At 44.4% G+C, this 20,585-nt stretch overlaps 1 protein-coding gene across 2 annotated transcripts in view; it reads right to left on the reverse strand.

Annotated features, from left to right (window-relative positions):
* VGLL4 (vestigial like family member 4) overlaps positions 1-20,585 on the reverse strand; it is an 80,819-nt gene that overhangs the window by 22,374 nt on the left and 37,860 nt on the right. For both annotated transcript variants that reach the window (XM_038149040.1, XM_038149038.1), the window contains one exon: positions 2,427-2,613. In XM_038149040.1, coding sequence (XP_038004968.1) covers positions 2,427-2,613 — 187 coding nt within the window. The remainder of the gene's footprint in view (positions 1-2,426; positions 2,614-20,585) is intronic.

Genomic DNA, 20,585 nt, shown 5'->3' on the forward strand with positions numbered 1-20,585 from the left:
TTTTCCACAATAAAAGTAAACATACCCAAGTACAGCTCACAAATGATCCTTCAGGGAATTACACCTGAGCAGGGAATGTCTCCAAGCACTCCATTTCCCAACAAAAGGCTGACGTAACTGGATTTCTAATAACACATCCAAAGCCTTTCAATGGATTCATTCCTGCTGAAGCACAGTGGGGTGCTGCTACCTCAGAGTTAAGATCAAATTGCTAACGAAAAGGTTCCACCATTTATAATGAACCAAACACACAATTCTTGGCCTATTTAATTACATTTCCAGCCACAAGATGCTGGTGTTAAGAGAATGAATACACAACTGCTTCCCAGTTCTACCAGCACCATCACAAAGACCCAAATGCCTGAACAAGAGCTGCTGCTGGAGGTTATAAAGACTTCTGTCAGCTGTGCCCAGGTTTTGTGTCAGGAACACTTTCATCCTGTGCTTTCAGGGCACTTGGCCCTGAAAAGTTCAAAACACACAGCCTCAAACTCATCTTTACAGTCCCAGTCACAGAAATGTCTTTGCTGACGCCACAGACATCGTGGCACCTGATCTCCACACTCCACATCTCTCACACGTTTGGATTTCTAAACTGAACGTTGTCAACCTTACATTTCCAGAACCTCCAAGTCACTACAACGGCTGCCATTATCGTACTCCAGAAAGCAATTCTTTCCTCAGATCTACTGTGTTTTCCTGGGTGTGAACAAGTCAAGCTTCCACAACATACTTCCCATCTCCCAACTAAAATTCTCTGGACAGATCCACAAGGCTTAAGTAAACCAATTCTACAGTTAAACCAGAACATCAGAATCATAAAAAGATGGAAAAATATAAAAAACAGTCAAAAAATAACTGCATTGGAGTCAGTGACAGGGAAATGAGAACAAAATTCAGAGAATGTTTGTGAACTTCTCTGATATATCTGAAATACACCGAAATCCAGCTATTTCAGATTAATCACAAATGTTTGAGTTTTTATAATATTCCATTGAAATCATACTTTTGTATGGCCAGATCAAACTTACAAAATAAAGTAGAAAAAGAGATGGCCTCATGGATGCTATTTTAGATTATAATTTATCTGCAGCAGATGGTTTAATTGAAACAGATTAAGTCACATGAACCCTGGGCAGAAAACCTGTGCTTTTTATTACAAGAAGAAAAGATGCATGTCTCATATACAAAATCACAGAAAGAATCTATTGCAAAAAACCATAAAAATGTACCACACTGGAAACTATTAGACAGCTCTGACATACAGCTAAGGGATCACATGAAATAACTGCCTGCATCTTTTAGTTTTGAACCTTGATTGCACATGAATCTGTTGCTTCAGACTTCATTATTTTTATGGCCTCCGCTATATAAAGTGTTATAATGTACGTAACCGCCAGCTGTGTTTTATTTCATCAGTAGAAAATGAGCCTTAAAAAAAAAAATCACACTTTTCCCCCATAAAGTTACATAACATTTCAAAAATGCCATAAATCTCCTCAGTTGTGTCATGTATCCAGAAATGCAGCGCACGGTTCTTTCCAAGCCCTCCTGGCCCCAGAGCAAGGCTATAAATAGTTAATTTTTTCGGGGCGAGGAGGAGGTATGTTGTAAATGAGAAGCCAGCTTTCATTGTTTTGCATTACTTCAGCGCTGGATTCCCGATTTGTAACAAATTCCAAGGCTGCAGACCACGGGCCCAGCCTGTGAGTAAGGCTGCTGTGATTTATGGCAGGATAAATCCCTCCGTCCACATCCCATGACTGTGGAATGCGCGGAATGCCGGGGCTGCAGGAGCTGAGGCAGCAGCCACAGGAGCTCCATCCATGCTTCCTGCAGGCAGGAATGACAGGAATTCTGCAGCAGTGCCAGCCAGGCTAGCATTCCCAGGAATGGCATCTGCTGATTGCCCAACACAGCTCATCAACGCCTTACCTGGCCGGCACATTCCACACCTGACTGTCAGAGCAGGAATGTTTAGCAACAACTGCCGCTTGCCCAGTTGTCAAGGCAGCCCAGGAAGCAGCTGGCTGGGAGCTTCTGGCCTCAGAAAAATGCAAAGCACTTGTGTTCCTCCTCCTGCTGCCGCTGCTGCCTCCCCACCCCCAGCCAGAGAGCCTCAGAATGGGGGGAAGTGAAAGGAGCGCCTTACAAAGAACGAGGGAACAATACTGCAGAAATCGCAAGGTGAATACGTATGGCTTGCTATAAATAGTTAGGCTGAGCTAATTCCTGTTACTTCACGCTGTACAAAAACAAAAGAAAACATGAAAACCCATCTAATCGCGGCGGCTCTTGTGCAGATCTCCCACACAAACTGGAACAAAGGGAAAAAACCGAGCGCAAAGTTGGAGCCAGGACACGATTTTAGCAGGCTTTAGCACGCAGCGCTCAGTTCCGCGCGGGGACAGAGGCGAGGCACTTACAGATGCGGGCTGAACATGCGGCTCATTTTGGAGACGTGGTCGTTTTCACAGTCCAGCTCCTCGTCCCCTTGGTCCATGCTGAGCTTCCTCTTGCTGGGGCTGATGGGCGGCGGGCCCGTGCGGTGGTTGCTGAGCGCGGGGGACTGCAGGGGCTGCATTCGGGGCTCCCCTCTCAGCGCCGCTTCACCTGCCCGGGGAGACACGACAGGGGTCACCGCCACGGGGACAACAGTGACAAACACCCCCCCGGGGAGCACGCAGCAAAACCCCCGAAATTCCCCAGTAACGCCCCCCGAAATTCCCCAGTAACACCTCCCGAAATTCCCCGGTAACACCTCCCAGACTGTACACGTGGGATGCGGCCGTAGGATGGACAAGGCATCCCAAACCAAACAAGCGGTGAGAAAAGGCACCAGGAGAGGGCTAGCTCAGCTCACCCTGGATGATCCCAAAGGTTGAACTAACCCATCTTTGCTGTAGCTTTTTCACTCAGATCCCCCCTCAGCTTTTCACTCAGATCCCCCTCAGCTTTTTCACTCAGATCCCCCCTCAGCTTTTTCACTCAGATCCCCCTCAGCTTTTCACTCAGATCCCCCCTCAGCTTTTTCACTCAGATTCCTCCCCTGGCAGGCTGCAATCCCGGTGCCGGGCTGTGATTACCTCACTCTGCAAACCATGACTATTCACAGAGAAATAAAAGCTTTGTTCCTCTTCTTACAGTCGCGGTTATAAATTCCAGGGCTACAGTTCGCATTAATGCCAAATATTCCAGATCTAAAACTGAATAAACGTTCAGATTCTCAGATGATTCCCTTTATAAAATGCTGTCCAAAACAAGCTTGTCTGGTATATAACTATGCAAGTGAAAAATTAGGGGGGAAACTGGAACTTGCTGATTCAACTTTTAAATATGTCCCTAAATGTCTTTCTCTCTACTTTAAACCGGCATTTGGACCCAGGAACAAAAGAGCACAATTCTTCACGGAGGAATCACAGAAATGCTAATTTCCAACTGGCAGCAGACTGAGTAGATGGTAAGTTTTTATATCATCTCACACTTCCCAGAAAAAGCCATTTTCAGCACACGGGAGCTGTGTGTGAGCATTTGCACGATGCTCCAGTTGGCTGTGCGGAGCACAGGGCAGATCGCTGCTAAGCAGGCGTTAAAGCGTGACTTTTCCCATTTCAATCGAATGTCTCACCACTCCTATAGCCTGGAGCACAGTGCTGCACTTCACCACCGTGGGCTTTACTGGAACTCACATCCTCAGGTCATATTTAGACCTCATAGGGATTTAAAGATGAAAAAAAAAAGTGCTTTTGGGGCTCCATCAGGGGCTTGGAGAGCAGCTAAATTAACTAGGGTTACCTATTCTGGTAATATCCCTGAAATAGCCGCCTTTGCTGGAGTTTAGAATTTGTATTTTTCCTACACCGCCAGAAGCATTTTGTTTTTTACACAGCCGTAATTTCCAGACCTAAAATTAGGCCTAAGTTAACTCCATCTAGAGCCCTGTGGTACCTGACAATGGAAATCTTTGTGCGCCACCACACATTTTCACATCATCACTGAGGCAGATGATTTATAAAATGCTGCCTTAATTCCTACACACGACAAATAGCATTTTGTTGGAAAAAGAAGGAGCGAGGAGAAAACCTCCTGAATGTTTACCAGTAAAAATAAGCATTCTGCCAATTTAGTCAGCATAATATAAACTAGCAAATATACGCTGACCTATAATACACCACAAGCCATGATTTCTATTAAAGACTCTGGCACCAAATCTAAATAGGAACTTTCCATCTCAGCTCTAAATAGCAAAAACTGTGCCCTGCTGCAAATGCTCTGGGACAGACACCCAGAGCTCTCCTGTTCCCACCAAACATTAATTGAGGAGTGTCCACAACCACCCCAGGGCCACGAAAAAAGCTTTTATCAACACAACATCTCTTGGGAATTGTTTTCAGATCACTACATTTGCGCATTTTTCCTTTGTATTTTGCCAATAGAAACCCCCACGTCCAGGGTGTTCACGTTCTAAACTTTCAAAGCAAACCACATCACACCAGTTCCTCTCCATGAGGAATCTCCCTCACTCGTGTCTTTGAAAAGGAATAACCTAAAAGCAATGTCAAAAGATAAAGCTTTCAGCACCTGAGGCTGGAGCTTGTGTCCTCCCACCCATGCACAATCACTCTTCTCCCTGCAGCATCTCCCATCACTTCTGGGGACACCAACACAAAATTCCACAACGGCAATTACAAATTCCATGTGGGCACCTCACTCCCACTGACTCCTGAGCAGCTCCTAACAGTGCCTTGGGCAGGTTAAACACCCATGTAAAGCCAACTTGGGTGTTTATAAAACATCAAAAATCTCCAGGCATTCTTCAATCTAGTAAATCAGAAACTTGCCCTTTTTCTCCCAACAGGACCTGATACTATACAATTACCAAAATTGGGGCTTTTTTATTTCAAAATTAAAATACTCATTTCTTCTATGTATGGTAAGAACAAAAATTATATAATTAGCATTCAGATTAAGTATAAAATCTGGTAAAAATGGTATTGTATGCTGGAAGAAACATACTTTAAAGAAATTTAGCAAAGAAAGGAAGGACTTCTAACGAAAGCCTATCCAATTTGGTAATGCATTTTCCTGATTATGCAGGGAACACCAAGACTTCAGCCAAACATACCAGGATCTGACCAGCACCACGGGGCCAAAATTAATCAAATTAACCAAACAAACCAAACTTTATAGGGGGGAGCAGTGAGAGTCTCTTACAGGACAGACAGACAGTTTGGTTTGTACAGCCCCTCCTGCCCACACCAGGCAGGAGAACAATGTCAAAAAGAGTCCAGATAAAAGGGAAAATCAAGGAAACAATCTCTTTACATTGTTTGGAGGGATAAAATGCAAATTCCTATACTGGTTTTGCACAGCACCCTGAGTTCTCATGGGGTCTGCACATTTGATTAGGGCTAAAACTGCTCTTCATTTAAATAACATTCCTTCCCCAGCACTCTCCTTCTTACCAAACGTGAATTTAAAGCAGAGAGAGAGAAACCACAGAGGAGACTATGGCCCCAAATGCTGTTTTAGGGACTAGATTTGTCTCCCCCAGCTGACCACACTCCATGGAAACCAGACTCCCATCACACAGCTGGCAAGGCAACACTCTGATAAAACAACTGTGTTTTATAAATTCCCCAAGTCCAAACTCCAGGCTTCAAAATTCATTACTGTGACGGCTTGTGTCTGCCCTGCAACTGAGAGCAGAGATAGCAAACACATTGATTGTGCCTCTCATAATGCTCCTCTTTGTTTCAGCCAGCAGCTGGTGGAAGGCACTCCAGATCTGCTGCTTTCAGATACTTCTACTTACAACTATTCATACGAGTCCTTTTTTTTTTTTTCCCTTCTCCTCCTCCTTCTCTTTTTTTATTAAAACTGTTGGGCAACATGATAAAGCACAGACAAGCTAAACAAAGATAACACCGTGACGTAGTGTCTGCCTATAGAGCAGCTCTGCTCTCGCTTGACACCAGCCCATGCAGTCAGCAGGAATGTGCTTTATTTTAACCACTTAGGAGCCTGCCTGAAAGTGCTTCCACTCGGCACAATGTTTGTCAGGCCAGCGGGGCTCTTCCCACCCTCACGGCCCCGGGACAGCTCTGTGTAAACAGAGGATGTCCAGCTCTGTTTGCCTTTCTCTGGCCAGCGGGCCCCAGCGGAACGTCCACAACAGCAAAAGTCGTGTTTTAACAAGTGTGCCTTGACAGAGAGACACCAGAGGGGTCTGAAATCTGTCTGAGAGCTCCAGGAGTCACCAAAGACTGGGAAAAAAATACACACTGCTCTGGCAGCAAGCTTCCTTCCTGTGACTCGGTATGGGCTGCAGGGACCCAGCGCTGCCATATGCTATCCCTGCTCCCAGCTTCCTCTGTGCTGCTGGTAACGCACGGGTGCGAGCATTAATCACAGCCCAGAAACGCACAGCTCAGTGCCTCTGTGCTGCTGGTAACGCACGGGTGCGAGCATTAACCACAGCCCAGAAACGCACAGCTCAGTGCCTCTGTCCTGCCAGCTGAAGAGCGGCACGGCGCAGACCCTTAGGCAGGTTAGAATCAAACTCCACCAAAGAAAATCCCGGCACTGCCCTCGCCCATTTTTTGTTCTGTGTCTCACAGATGGATTTATCCACAAGGGTGAATTTCTGACAAGTTTATTAACTTTTAGGGAAAAAAAACCAACAACTTAAAATTCTTCAGTTGTGGTGTTTGTCATCAAGGTCCTTACCTTAAAGGTCCTGGATTGAATTACTATGACCTCAGGCCACTCTATTAATTAAAAAAAATCATGGGCAAGAGCATTAAACAGACTTTAATTAACGGGCATCACACCTTTAATTACTTTTTCCAATACCTGCAGACAAACTCTCATTAGTGAGAGGAGTTGCCTCATGGTCTTAAGGCCAAATTCCCAGGAATGAGTACTACATGAAGACCTTCAAGGGCAGCTTTTTCTCTTGATTCAAGATCAATATTTACTTTCATGGCATATGCTGAAAAGCCAAGATCTTCACAAAAGCAATACAGATGTGAAAAAGATACTACAAAATAAAATTTATTTTATTTTCTATCACTATGTTCTAAAAATCATTAGGAGATTGAATAACAAATAGACGGTACAAATTTCTCAACTATTGAATGTTTTATTCCACTATGGCAAACACTGAAATCAGTCTGTGCCAACATAAATTGGGATAAATGGCATAAAAATTCCAATTCATGCACAAAATAAAAATAATCACATGATTTGAGATATCAAATACCAAGCAGAGAAGCCACCACAAATTACCCAATTCAACAAGTCATCAGAACAAGTTCTCAGCACAGAATTGCATGCAGCACTGAGTCCCCGTGCAGATGTGGCCAGCTGCCTGCTCTGGGTGTTACTGCACCTCCCACTGTACAGCGGGAGAGGATTGACAGCCCTGGCACTGGGAAATTCCCCTGAAAGCAGATCTGTGTGAAACAGCCTGCCGGCAATCTGCAAAGCGAGCTGTCCCAGGCAGATCTGCTTCACTCGCTCGACCAAAGGCAACAAATGAATCCATTCTCAGGAGGAAATCTCGGGTCACCATGAAAGGCATCCCAAGAAGAATTACAAATTATATTATATGTATCATTGCTGAGCACTTCTGCAACCCCCGCTCGGAAAAACAAACAAAATCCCTCATCCCAAAAAAACAGCATTCTGCACCACTACTTTATTTCTGGGCTGCTTCTACAGAAGTTATGATTTAAGATGAGCTTAAATAAGACTTAATTCTGGGAAGTAGTAGATCAACCACTGTAAACAGAGTCACAGTAGTCTGCATTTCCATTAGAGTACATTAAACAGGCCTATCTGGAGAGCATAATAAAACAGCTAACTACAGAACAAAAAAAATTAGGTATTAATGGCAACAGCCTGATTAAAACATGCTGCTAAGACATCAGATCTTGGAAATATTCTTTATTATAATTGACAGATTTCTTGCAGCGGCCAACTTACCGATTCCTTTATCTGCCACATATTTTACTGACTTTCTGCTATGATAACAAAAAGCTAATTTAGGAAACCAGAAAGTCACATACACATGTGGAGAAAAACTGGCAAAAAGCCTCTTCTCCTCCGTTTACAAAATATATGAACAGCACTTACTCCTGGAAGCAAGCTCTGGCTACCACTGTGCAGAGATTTGTACGCCAGAAAACCCATGGCCAAAACCAAAATACAGTGATTAAAGTGACTGCTCTGGGCTGCCTCCTCCAGCTGCCCCTGCCTGCCAAGCAGGGACACGTTCTGCTCCACACCGCAGGCAGGGACATTAAATAGTGACCTCTGCATTCAATCACCTCCACCCGCCTTCCTCCTCTTCCCTTCAACAGCTTCCCAAAGGAGCCAGAATTTGGTGCAGCAGCAGCACTGGCAGCCCGCAGCAGGCTCGCTCGAGGATCCTTCCAAAAATATCTTGTTAATCAAAATTAGAGATCATTTCTACTTAATGGTCTTGAAAACGCTGCATTATGCACCTACCAAAACCTACAGTGCAACAGGCAGAACATGGCAAATTTGCCTCCCCCAAGCCAACATCACCCTATCTGCTCCCTCAGAGGTAGTGTGAAAAACTAGACTACTCATCTGAAATTCCCTCTCCTCACGCTGTAAAAGCACAGCTGTACAAAACACCATGGCTACATCGACTGCCTTGGCTGGGGAACTGCTTCAGTTCCACAAACTATTTCACAAATACATACGATTAATTAAAAAAAATATTTGCTGAACACTTCAACAATGGCTGAAAATTTTCCCTGAAAAATTCAGGTACCTGGTATTTTCCCTGGTACCTGAAAATACCTGAGGGAGTCTCCTTGGTAAGGAGGCAAGAATTGATGGCGTGGGAAGAAACAGGGCAGCAGATGTGCCACAGAGAAAGCAGGGTGGAATAAATTTTAATGCTGTGGTCTGGCAGGGCTCCTTAATATTTCCTCTGTCAACTGCAGCTTTCACACCTCAACAGTTGTGACTGTGAGGCTGTGTTCACTTCAGCCCAACAATGAACTCAGGCCTGGGTCTAACTTTAGACCATGAGATTACTTCATGAATTCACAGCTCTCACTAAGATCACGTCCCATTTAGGTAACTCCTACAAAACTCTGAATAAAGTGTTGTTTTTTCTGCTCAGAGTACCTGTACTCGTGCAAACTGTGGTTAAAACAAGATTTCAGTTATCTGGCAGGCAAGATTTGGATGAAGTCAGTGGTAAAACTACACTGATCTCCAGGTAAATAACACCAGGGTTGGCTGCAATACTTGTTAACATCAGCATCAGAAAGAATTTCTCTGACAGAGGATGGGTTTGTGCTCAAGGAGCAGGGCTGCACCCCAGGAGCACCCTTTGAGCCTTTCTGCCAGCTCTCCTGGGAAACTCCTGCATCAACCATCCAGAGTCAGTTAAGAGGGACTAAAAATTAGCACAATTATCATTTTGTCTTTGCTCACAGAAGAACCAAGCTCTGGGCTGAGCCCAGCTCCTGAGTCCAGCCAAGGGCAGCAGTTTGGGCACCCCAACCACAGGAGGGGAGGAAGGAAGACAAAGGGAGAAGGATCCTCTACACTCCATGCAGAAAACAGTCAATTCCATACTCTTTTTTGCTTAGCAAACATGACATTCCTCTTTACTGGGCAGCAAAAGACAAGTGTGATAGTGAGATTTTACTGAAAATGTAAAAGCATTATAATTTTTTTTTTTTTGTGAGTGAAATATAATTAAGTGAACGTGTTGAAGATGTTGTTTCCCAGACCAAAGGTTTCAAATCTAGGTGTTCTTTTTTTGGTCACCGAGACTGAGTCTTAAATGACTTTGTTACATAAAAGATGGCAAAACAAAACCAATCAAAGACCAGCTGAAAAAATCCAAGCCAGAAGCCCTGCCATCCATTTCAAAAGGAAATGAAAGTCACAGCAAGGTCACGACAGAAGAAATTGTAAAACTGGGGCTAAAGCAGTATTTCAATGCACTAAATCCTACCTTATAGCTGTGTTGTCATGTGATGGCAAAGAGAGACAAATTCAATTTGTGAAAGCTCAGATTTGAATAATTCCCCCTGAAGAGAAAATATTTGTTATCCTCCCTCTGTTTGGTTGGTTTTGTGTTTTTTTTGGATATTGCTTCTGTTACTGGATATTCAGGTTTAACCTACCCCCACTCCAATGGCTGTTATTCCATGGCTGTGATCCTGTAACACAAATTAAATTCTGGGTGTTCAGTGTCCCTTGTGGGTATGAACACAGTCAGGATGTGCTACAGCAACCATGCTTCAAACATTCCTTCTGAGATGTTCACTTGCAACGGAGTCATATTAAAAGTAAATCCAATAAATTGTGCACAGTCTCCTTCATAAGGGTTTGAAGCAAAAGGTGCAATAGAAAGGTAAAAAAATATTCCACTTATTTCAACTGGAGCCTATTTTTAGAAGTACTACAGGCTTTTATTGCAGTTTAAATTAAGCATGCTCTGAACACCTTTTCTCACATTATTCTCCTTTGCTACATGTGGAAAAAAATTCAGACCATCAAGAAAATGAGCTCTCTAAAAGAGCTGTGAAATCTGATATCGCACTTTCCAGCAATGTTTCTTTTATTCCCATTTTATTTCTCCCCAGATTCCCTACCTGGAAGGCAAAACAGCCCTCAAGAGAGGATAGAAATGCTTTAAAATATGAACAGAAAAGCAGATGGATTTAAAATGTTAGGAAAAGACACGGACGGGTGGATGCTGCCTTTGGGATGGATCTGGAATAAAGCAGGGTCACTGCTCAGGGCACTGTACAAGATCCTGAGGGGATCCCTGGGACTTGCATCCAAGTGACCACATTCTCTTCCTAAACCACAGTGAAATGAGAAAAAAAAAAATCACATTTGGCACTACAAACACAGGGAAAAGTTGGATTTCCACTTTGGTTTTGCTACCTGATGTGCAGCCTCATGGTCTCCCACATGAGAGAGACACTGCGCCCCTCCAGCCAAGCTGGACAGAATATCCAAGATTTTAATCCACTGAGCAGCAGAACAATCCCAACCCATCTCCCACAAAGAATCCATTGTGGAGAACAAAATCCCTTTGTCCTTCAGAAGGGGCTCCAAAATCCCTTGTGCAGAGGGAGAGCAGAGCGAGGGAGCAGCGACAACTGCGCGGGGCAGGGGCACCCTGGGAACCCTCAGCGAGGCAGGGGAGCCTTCCAGAGGGAAACCAGATCCTCCCTGAGCATGGCAAAGGAGCGGGATGTGCCAGCCTGCCCCTTCCTCCTGGATGTGCCAGCCTGCCCCTTCCTCTGGGCAAGGAGCGGGATGTGCCAGCCTGCCCCTTCCTCCTGGATGTGCCAGCCTGCCCCTTCCTCCTGGCAGGGCTCAGACAGGGCCCAGCCACTGCCCCAGAGAGGAAAACAAAGCAAATGCAGCTCAGCACAAGCCCTGCATGGTGCATAATACAGGACCTTCAGCCTCTGGATCTGTGTTATTCTGAGGTACAGCTCAACACTCCCTCAGATGCTGCTCTCATGCAGTGTTTTATTGTCCAGGAACTTGTGACAGCTTCTAGAAAAGTGCAGCTTATGAGACTCAGAGGAAAGGATTCCATCTAATTTCTCCAAGGTTATGGATGTTGGTGCAAAGAAACTCATAAAAGCTAAAATATCAGCATTGTTCCTGATGGGACTGTCTTCCAAAACAAACAGGTACACAGCACCACTAAGGAAAAAGTTGAAACTAAATCTGTGCCTCTAACAGAGCAGTTTTTAATCTTGGGTTCATGACACACAACTACTACTTGATTTTAATGGAGGAAAAGAAAATGATTATGAAGGGATGTACAGAAAAAAAAATCAGCTAACCAGAGAGCAACAAAGCTTTCAAACTGTGGCTCCACTACAAGGTTTAGCTGTGCAAAAGCTGGTAGCCCAGAATGAATTCCTGCCCAGAAGGACTGAAGGTGGTGGATGTGAATTCAAGCACTCCCACCCAGGCCAGCAGCAGTGCTGGGATGGCTGGAGGCTGTCCCAGGGATAAAAGGGAGCCAGTCCTGTGGTGCCAGGGGATGGATGGCAGCACTGGCCAGCCCAGAGCCTGGCTGCTTATTTCACAAGCAGGGGGTGCTTTGTGGGGCCAAGTTGCAGGGTCACTCCAAATCACTGTTCTCTCCAAGGGGAAGAGAAGGCAGGGCAGATAGAGGGAGGGATTGTGTTTGCTACCAAGAAATTACATGCTGTCTGGGCAGCCTTTCTCACAGTTTTCTGGGCACTGAGGACAGGTTTTCCAGAACTCTTGGAAAAACAAGAACAAGCAGAGGTTCTTATTTTTGAAGTTATCTTGACAGTCATGGGGTTGGAAGGGGTGAGCAGCACCAAAGTTACATTCTGCCTTTAATTAGGGCTGTGTCTTCCTGCTCCATACCTAACTAGTCCTTAGCTGAATCTCCTTTTTGACAACAACTCCAGGCTCCTTCTCTATTTAATTCAGAGCTGCAGAAGCAACTCAACCCTGACAGAACCCAGAAACGACATGAAGTGCAGATGGGTTGGTAAAACAAAGGTAACCAAACCACATCAGCTGTGTGTTTGTGACCCACCACTCACATCACACTATTCCCACAGGAGGCAGAAATCAAACCTCTCACTGCACTACTGGGATATAATTCCCCAGTGAATCACCTGGTAAAACCTTCCCCATCTCACTTGAAAAACATTTCTGCAGATCTCTACCCCCTTATCACACATTTAAGATGTTCCAGCCCATAAGTAAGCAGGGGTTGTATGAACTGTGAAGTTTTTAATGGAACCAAACAGCAATGCTGGGGGCAGTGAGACACTGCATAATTAATTAAAAGGTTTGGAAGCCCTGCTTCAGGTCATAAATGGGCTCAGCCTGGCTTGCACTGCAGGAACACAGCTGGACTGCTATTTCATTAAGTCTCTGATCCCAACTCATCCTGCAAAGAGAATATAAAAATTAACATCTGTGGGCACATTCCTTTTATCCAACTCAACAGGCTCTGATCTCAAGGAACTGACCTGGGGAGGTCGTGTGGCTCAGACAGGGGAATTTCAAATTCTTCCCAGCATTGTCTGCAGGGCCTCGTTCCTTTTATCACCTAAAAAGACTCAACGCCACCCACATAAGGAGATTCCATCACCTCCGTTTCGGTGGGGTCCACTACAGAGGGACCAAAGTCACAGTATTTGGGTTCAAAAGCTCCTGTTTCTCCTCCATGACTGCTGAGCACAAAGTAAGGATCAAGCCCGTACAGCATCAGTCCAAGAATCATTGTTCTTACCTGCTTAGCTGAGTAATGACATATTTTATTTGAACATCTTAAACAGGTAAAAGCAACTTCCTTTACTAAGAGGTCACAGTAAGGTTTAGCAGCTGTGGCAAAATATTCCAACTGAGGCGCTTGGAAAGCTGCTGTCAGCTTTATCCCAGACTTCCGTCAGTTCAAGCAGTTACAGCTCTTTATTCCCCACTGTAAATAAGGATAACAGTCATTGTTTATTTCACAGGGCTGGCTAAAAGTTGCATTACCTGGACTTCTGTGAGAGCAAGGCTTCTGCAGAGAGGATTAAAAATATATGCAAATGCGAGCATTAAAATGTTTGTCATCACACTTGTTGCTAAACACACCAGTTGAGAAACTCTTGAACTCAAACAGGGTAGCGTTCAATTTACTGTACTGCAAAGAACGACTCAGAACATGCACAGATTAGCTGTTAAGGCAAGATAATGTACCTCAAAGCAGTCACACTCTTAGATATTTGGGCTTTTAAGAGTTTTTCAAGAAAGATAACAATTTTTAAAACTTTTCTTTTGTGATGAGCCGAGTTAAATACATGGATTATGTAACACTAGAGAGAAGCATTTTTGAAGATAGAGAGCCCAGCCAAGGCTCTGTAAACATCCTTGCTAATGCTGGAATTCCTATTTCTGCTACCTTTGGTAAATGGCTCAGTGTGATGCCTGCAGCAGGACAAGAGCAGAGTGTTCACCTCTGGGTTTGGAGTGTTCAGCAGGAAAAGTGTGCACGTCAGCATCGGCCCAGCTGGCCCGGGGAGATTCAATCCACGCCAAGCACAGAGCGGCTGCGAGAGCTCCGAGATGGCACAGCAGGAAACCTGCAGGGTGGGGGCTAAACAAGCACCAGTGCTCACCAGATGTCTGAGGAGGACATCTAAATGGGATCCGGAGCATGAGGAAGAATATTAAATAAAATTTTAAAAACCCCCTTCAATGCCATAAATATTTATACTAAATCCAAGGAACTGGCCGGGTTCAGACTTGCCTTATATGAATCATACAGCACTTCCCTCATTTCATGGGTTCTGGAGAAAAGCACCACAGAGGAGCTGCCACACTTGTGTCGGCTTCTTTTTCTCTATGGTAAGAACAGTTTTTGTCGAGCTGCTTTAGAAGATGTTGCTTTCCAAAGAATATAAACAGAACAACTGAATAGTCCTATTTTACTTGGCTAGCTCTTGTGTGGCATTTACTGATCTTCCCAGATCATTTAGATTCATAGAAATAGTTTCCCTTTGCCTGGACAATTTAATTTTCTTTACAGGGATATTTAATTACAATCAGCAGAGCATCACAGAAAACAACTCCAATGTTGTAATCAGGAGCCAAGAAATCATATTTTCTGAAAGGTTCTGCTTTGAAAGTGTCCAAACCTGCTACTGTCACAAGTATCTTCACTTACTTTCAGAAGTGAGACCTAGTAAACATTAGCAATTAAGTAACAAAATTTAAAGCGTCAATATCATCTCCAAAGTGCAAGCACAGTGGGTTGATATCATTTGCAAAAGAAATAAATCCCCACTCATTCCCAAAAGAACAACAGCTACTCAAAAAGATCCATTTGGCAGTTTTGGGTTTTACTCCTCTCATGCAGAAGATGGCTGGGCTGGACACTGTAGGTTGTAACTACAAAGGATATTGCCAACCTGCTGATCTGAGATTTTGAGTTAAAACAAAACATAATAAATGTTCCAAATTGGTTTATATTCCTATACAAGAGTGCATTTCTACCCTGGGCAAAAAAAAACCCTGACTAAATCTCTCTCACATCTAACTACAACCCATATTTAAATGCAAAAAAAAACCTATTTCTGCATGCTGAGAAATAAATATTAAGCCTCACAAGGCAGGAAAGTGCAGTGCTGAGAGGTTTCCATGCCTGCCCTGTCAAATGGGTTTCCAGGAAAATCTACTGCTTTTTAAACACAACTGGTTCCAAACTTTCCCTGGGAGAGCAAATATATTTCCTGGAACCTGCTAGCAACATTTGGAAGAATAGGAGGAAAGTTATACACTACAATGCCTGGTTCTCACAGCTGACAGGGAACACTCCAGAGTGATGAGGAGTGAAAAGGAGCATGTCTTTAAATAATCAGAGACTCTTGTAACAAGGGGAATTAGGAGACAACAGGAGCCATGGGTTCTGTGAGGGAACTGAGCTGACACCAGCCTGGTGAAGGCAACTTCCTTTCCTCCCTGTGTGCCACCAAGGCTGCAACATTCCACCTTATCCTAAAAATTATCTGCTTCTACCATGAACACCACTTGTGGATGAGCTTTTTCTCCAAAACCGAAATAAGGCACAAGAATCACACGCATTTTCGGGGGGAAAAGCTGGGCTGCACCAAGTGTTACTATGTGTAACAAGTTCTTGCTTTTAACACTAGCAACAACCAAGTTTAAAAGAAAAGGGAAAAAAAGTGTTGCTTAAAAAAAAAAACAAAAAACTGTTACCAAACAGTGCCATGAAATTTAGGCAAGGAAACACTCTAAACTCCTGTTTAAAAAAAACAATCTCATATCAACCAGCGCTGTGAAACTTAGATAAGGAATGATTCCAACCTCAGTTTCACACTGTTGTCCCCACCATCCATATCACCCTGAGATTTAAGGACTGCCATTCCTATTAAAATGGGATGTCTGAAGACCTTTGATGGAGTCCCATCACCTCACCTTTGGCTGGACTTTTCCTTTGGCTGGAAGCAATGCTGAGGTGCTGCTGGGTACCTCAGCTTCCCCAAGGTTGCACAAGAAGCTGCACTGAGACATTTCTTAACAAGAATGACCTTTTCTAAGGGAATGGCCTCAAGTTGCATCAGGGGAGGGTTAGGGTGGATCTCAGGGAAAGGTTCTACCCCAGAGGGTGCTGGGCACTGCCCAGGCTCCCCAGGGAATGGGCACGGCCCTCAGAACTCCAGGAGCTCCCAGGGATGCCCAGAGTGGGATTGCTGGGGGCCGTGCAGGGCCAGGAGCTGGACCCACGGTCCCTGTGTGTCCCTTCCAGCTCAGGACATTCTGTGAACTGAAGTCCCCCACGCTTGCCTTACCCTCCAGTCAGTGCCAGCTACTCCTGCTATTAAAACCAAACCTCTTCCAGCTCCATCCATCTGAGACGCGAGGTTTACAAGTGGGCAGAGATAACCCTAATTAAGAGCTCAACTGCCTGCTCAGTGCCCTGGAGGCTCCATGTGCCCCCATCCCTCCCAGGACACACACCAGTGCTCCCTGAGCTCCTCTCACCCCTGAGCCCCCTGGCAGGGAAGGCTGAGAATGAGAACATGTAAAAGAGCTGGGAGATGAAGCACCAGGGCCAATCTGCCCCCAGGAAATCCCGAGGGAGCCTGCTGGCACTGCTGCCTCTGTCGCTGCCTCATCCCACAGTTATCCCCAAAGGCGGGGACAAACAATGCCCCTGTGTGTGCAGCTATCCGTGCTGATCTGGAGGGCAATTTGCAGGGGGATGATCCAGGCTGCAGGAAAAACTGGCTGCCTTTAAAGAAGGAATTCAACCCCAAAGCCCTCCCGGTTCTCTAACGCTGAGGAAGTATAAAGCCATTCTTGTAAACACTTCTCCAGGAACGTGTGTTCACCACTACCTCACACTATTATCAGTGAGAAATTATAGGCTCTGTCCTGCTGGATTATTGTTAGTGTAAACAACTTTGCTAAATTGCTTGGCACTGTGTCTGCATGCAGCATGTTCAAACTCTGCAGTCTATTCAGCCAAAATCAAATATAAAGGCCCATCTGTATTAAACCTCGAGAAGAAATTAATAGACTACTATTTTCATGCAAAGCAGATATTTAAAAAAGGCAAAGCCAATACATATGGATGAACTTTTTCATTCATAATTTTAGATGCCACACAATGAAGACTGTTGTTTAAGCTTTATTTTTTCTCTAACAGCTCTCCATACAATGCACTGCATTGTTCAAACTCTGGAGCAATTTAAGCTTTTTCAATGTCTCCTAAAATCCCTGGATTTATATCCAAAGAGAGCTGGCACTGTAACAAATTTGACTTGTGAGTAACAAGTTACAGCCTTTAAGCAAATTGCTCATTAACACAGACTTCAACTTACTGCTACAAACCTCACTACCTTTTATCTCAGGAAAAAAAATATGCTGCCTATCTTATCTACAGAAAGCTGTGGGATAACACTCTATTATATTTGGGGTTTTAATTTCCTTGTTTGAGTTCTCAGTACAAATGCTGAACTAGCATCCAGGGCGAGAACAACAGAACTCCAGGGAAAAAAAGAAGTTCAAGTATGACCTAAATCTATCCTGCCTTTGATGAAGGAGGAAAATAAACTGAATTTTGATGTCAGTCCTGAAGAGGATATTCCCAACTTCATGCTAGGAGGAAATGAGCAAGAAAAGCCCAACTGTGAAGCTGAGGCTCTTTGTTTTTTTCCTGAAGATGAAAGAGATTGAAAATGCAAAACCCACTGAATGTCCTATAAATGGGGAGCGTTCTGTAGGTGCATCTTAATTTACATGGCTTTGAACAGAAATGTTACACTGTGCTACAAATAAGAACACCTAATTTGCCGTGAAGGAGATTTTTATCCAATTCTTAGCAGAAGAATAGTGCTTAAGTAATTTTACATATTTAGAAACTAACCCAAACTTCGCAGTTAATAGGAGAAACTGATGTTAGAGAAAGAGAAAAATGCAAGGTCAGCAGAGAGAGCTGATGGAAACTCTTTTTTATAACTTAAGAAAACATGTTGCATTTCATTAAAAAGCAAATGAAGTTAGCAGGATCTGTGCCTCTGATAGCAAACATCTGAAGCGGCCTTTTCGGGAGGACACAGACATTTTCAGGATGCTTTGCAGTGCCCTGAGAGGACACCTAGCTCTGCAAGCCAGGGAACGCTCCAGCCTTACAGGAAGTCAGTGAAATAATTATGTAATATGCCTCTAACTAATGAAAGCTGTCCTGCAACCAAAAAGGGGTGTTTTGCTAGAAATCTGGATCCAATTTTCTTCATTAAAAAAAAAAAAAAAAAAAATCCCAGTCTTCTGGACTATCCAGAGAACTCTGCATAACTGTTCTGAGTGCTCCAAGTAACATGCCTGGGGGATTTCTTAGCATCTTATTGCATTTCTTTATACCTTTCCCAGCACAGCAGTTCCAACCCTGAGAATGCAGCAATAACCCAGAGCATCTGAAACTGGGAGAGAGAGAGGAAGGAAGGCAGAAATCTGCCTTCCAACACAGCACCATCTGTGATAAACAACAGAACGAAAGGGATCTGCCTGGAGACTGCTCCTGCTCATGCATATTCCGTGGGAAAGCAGGAGCCAGAACTGGCTGGACAGCCCTGGAGTCAAAGAGCAGCATCACCTGTGCTCTGTTTTGTTTAACTCTGAGCACTCCATTACCTCAGCACCGGGCTCACAAGGAATATTGAGCTGGAGTGAAGCGAGTTTCCACCACAAAACGAGATGCAGATGTTCCAGCCCTGAATACCTGGCCGGATCGAGTGGCTGTCATTCGATAGGCAGCGCTGGGAATGCCAGCCTGCCTCCGAACGCTGCTTCTCCCTGGCCTCTGCACCTCAGCCAGGGCTCCCAGGAGCTTCCCCACGGCCCTGAGCTCATTAGGAGGAAAACAATGATCTGAAAGCACCACTCATTAAACTGGCCATTGTTGATCACTGGCAGCAAATGTTGAGTAGAAGAACATCAGATGTATTCACGCTAAAGATGAGCGTCCAGATGCCAAGGCAACAATTCTCTAATTATTTCTTCTTTTCTTTCCTATTGCACCAAAACTGTCACAATAAAGTGCTTGAAACTGTTGATCATCACTAACATAACTGTCCTTTTCCACTGGTGAGGACTAAGTATCCCCATTTCAATGATTTAAAATTTTTCTTTCACTGGAAAGGGATACAAAACTCAAATGTCTATTTTATGCAATTTGTTAAAAAAAAAACAAAAACAAAAACAAAAACCAACTCATTAACATTCAGATTTTCCTCCAACAGCATCAGTTGGATTTGATATTACCATGGGGCATCACTGGGGCTCAAAGCTAGTAATGAGATTAAGAAAACCCTCCAAAGGACACAAATAATCAGTGTAAAACAAACAACCTCAAGGAAAGGAAATAGCTTTATCCTGTGCTTCAGAGTTATGGACCCCCTTTCTAAAACTCTTTCCCCTCATTTCTGGTTATAATCCTTTTCCTGGCTGTGGCTGTTTTAATTACATGAGCGTGCAGAAATTTCCAAGAGGCTACAAAGGCACCTTTAGAGGTCATTTAGGAACCTCCTGCTCAAAACCAGCCTCAGGCAGGGTAGGATGCTCAGGTGGGGTTTGAGTATCTCCAAAGGTGGGGGCTGCACAGCCTCTCTGGAGAACCTGTCACCAACCTCACAACAAACACTAAAAGAAATCACCCCATCTTTGAGAAAACAGCCAACCTCAGCTGAGCTTTCACCTGCAGAGCTGAACCTGCAGCACAGCCTCACTTTTGGACAGCTAATGGGAGAACTTCCAGCTCTCCCAGTCCCAGCCCAGCCCCAGCAGAAGGACAATTTGCTGTCCACAAGGCAGATCCCGTCTATGTTATCACCATTTCTCCTCTTCCCCCGGAGAGGAGGCCAAAATCAGAGATGCGTTGAATGAACTAAACAGCACCTGTTTCCAAAATCAGAGATGTGTTGAATGAACTAGACAGCACAATATTTCCATGCTGGGAACTCCGTGGCTGGAGCGTGACCACGAATGGCACAATTTAGGAGCAGACTGAGATGAAGACACGGCTGAGGTTCTTGGGAGGTTCCTGCCCCTCCCAGGCAGGGAAGGCTCTCCAGGGCTGGCATTAACTCAGCAGCCTGCAGCTCACAGATAACAAATTGCTATCTGGGACTCTTGCTGGGCAAGAAAAAGCAGGACTCCTCTCGGGATGCAAATCACACCCCTGTGCTCCATGTCGAACTGAAAGGCTGCCAGATGCACACACTGGAGGAACTTTTCCTATTTCTTAGGTATCAACACATCTCTGATGCACAGGCTGTTGCAAATCCAACAGTCCTGGTGCCAGAAGAGTAAAATCACCAGTAAACTGAATAAAACACGCTGACATAGCTCACCAGCATAGAAATCATCTCAAAAACCAAAACCAATACTTCCAGAGAGAATCTAGAGGAACAAGGAACCCATCTATTTCCTGTGGCCTATAGGCCCATCACTCTTTCCTCTGATATTTCAAACCTATTTTTATCTTATCCTGCATCTCCAGA

The sequence above is a fragment of the Motacilla alba genome, chromosome 12 (assembly GCF_015832195.1).
Source record: "Motacilla alba alba isolate MOTALB_02 chromosome 12, Motacilla_alba_V1.0_pri, whole genome shotgun sequence".
NCBI lineage: Eukaryota > Metazoa > Chordata > Aves > Passeriformes > Motacillidae > Motacilla > Motacilla alba.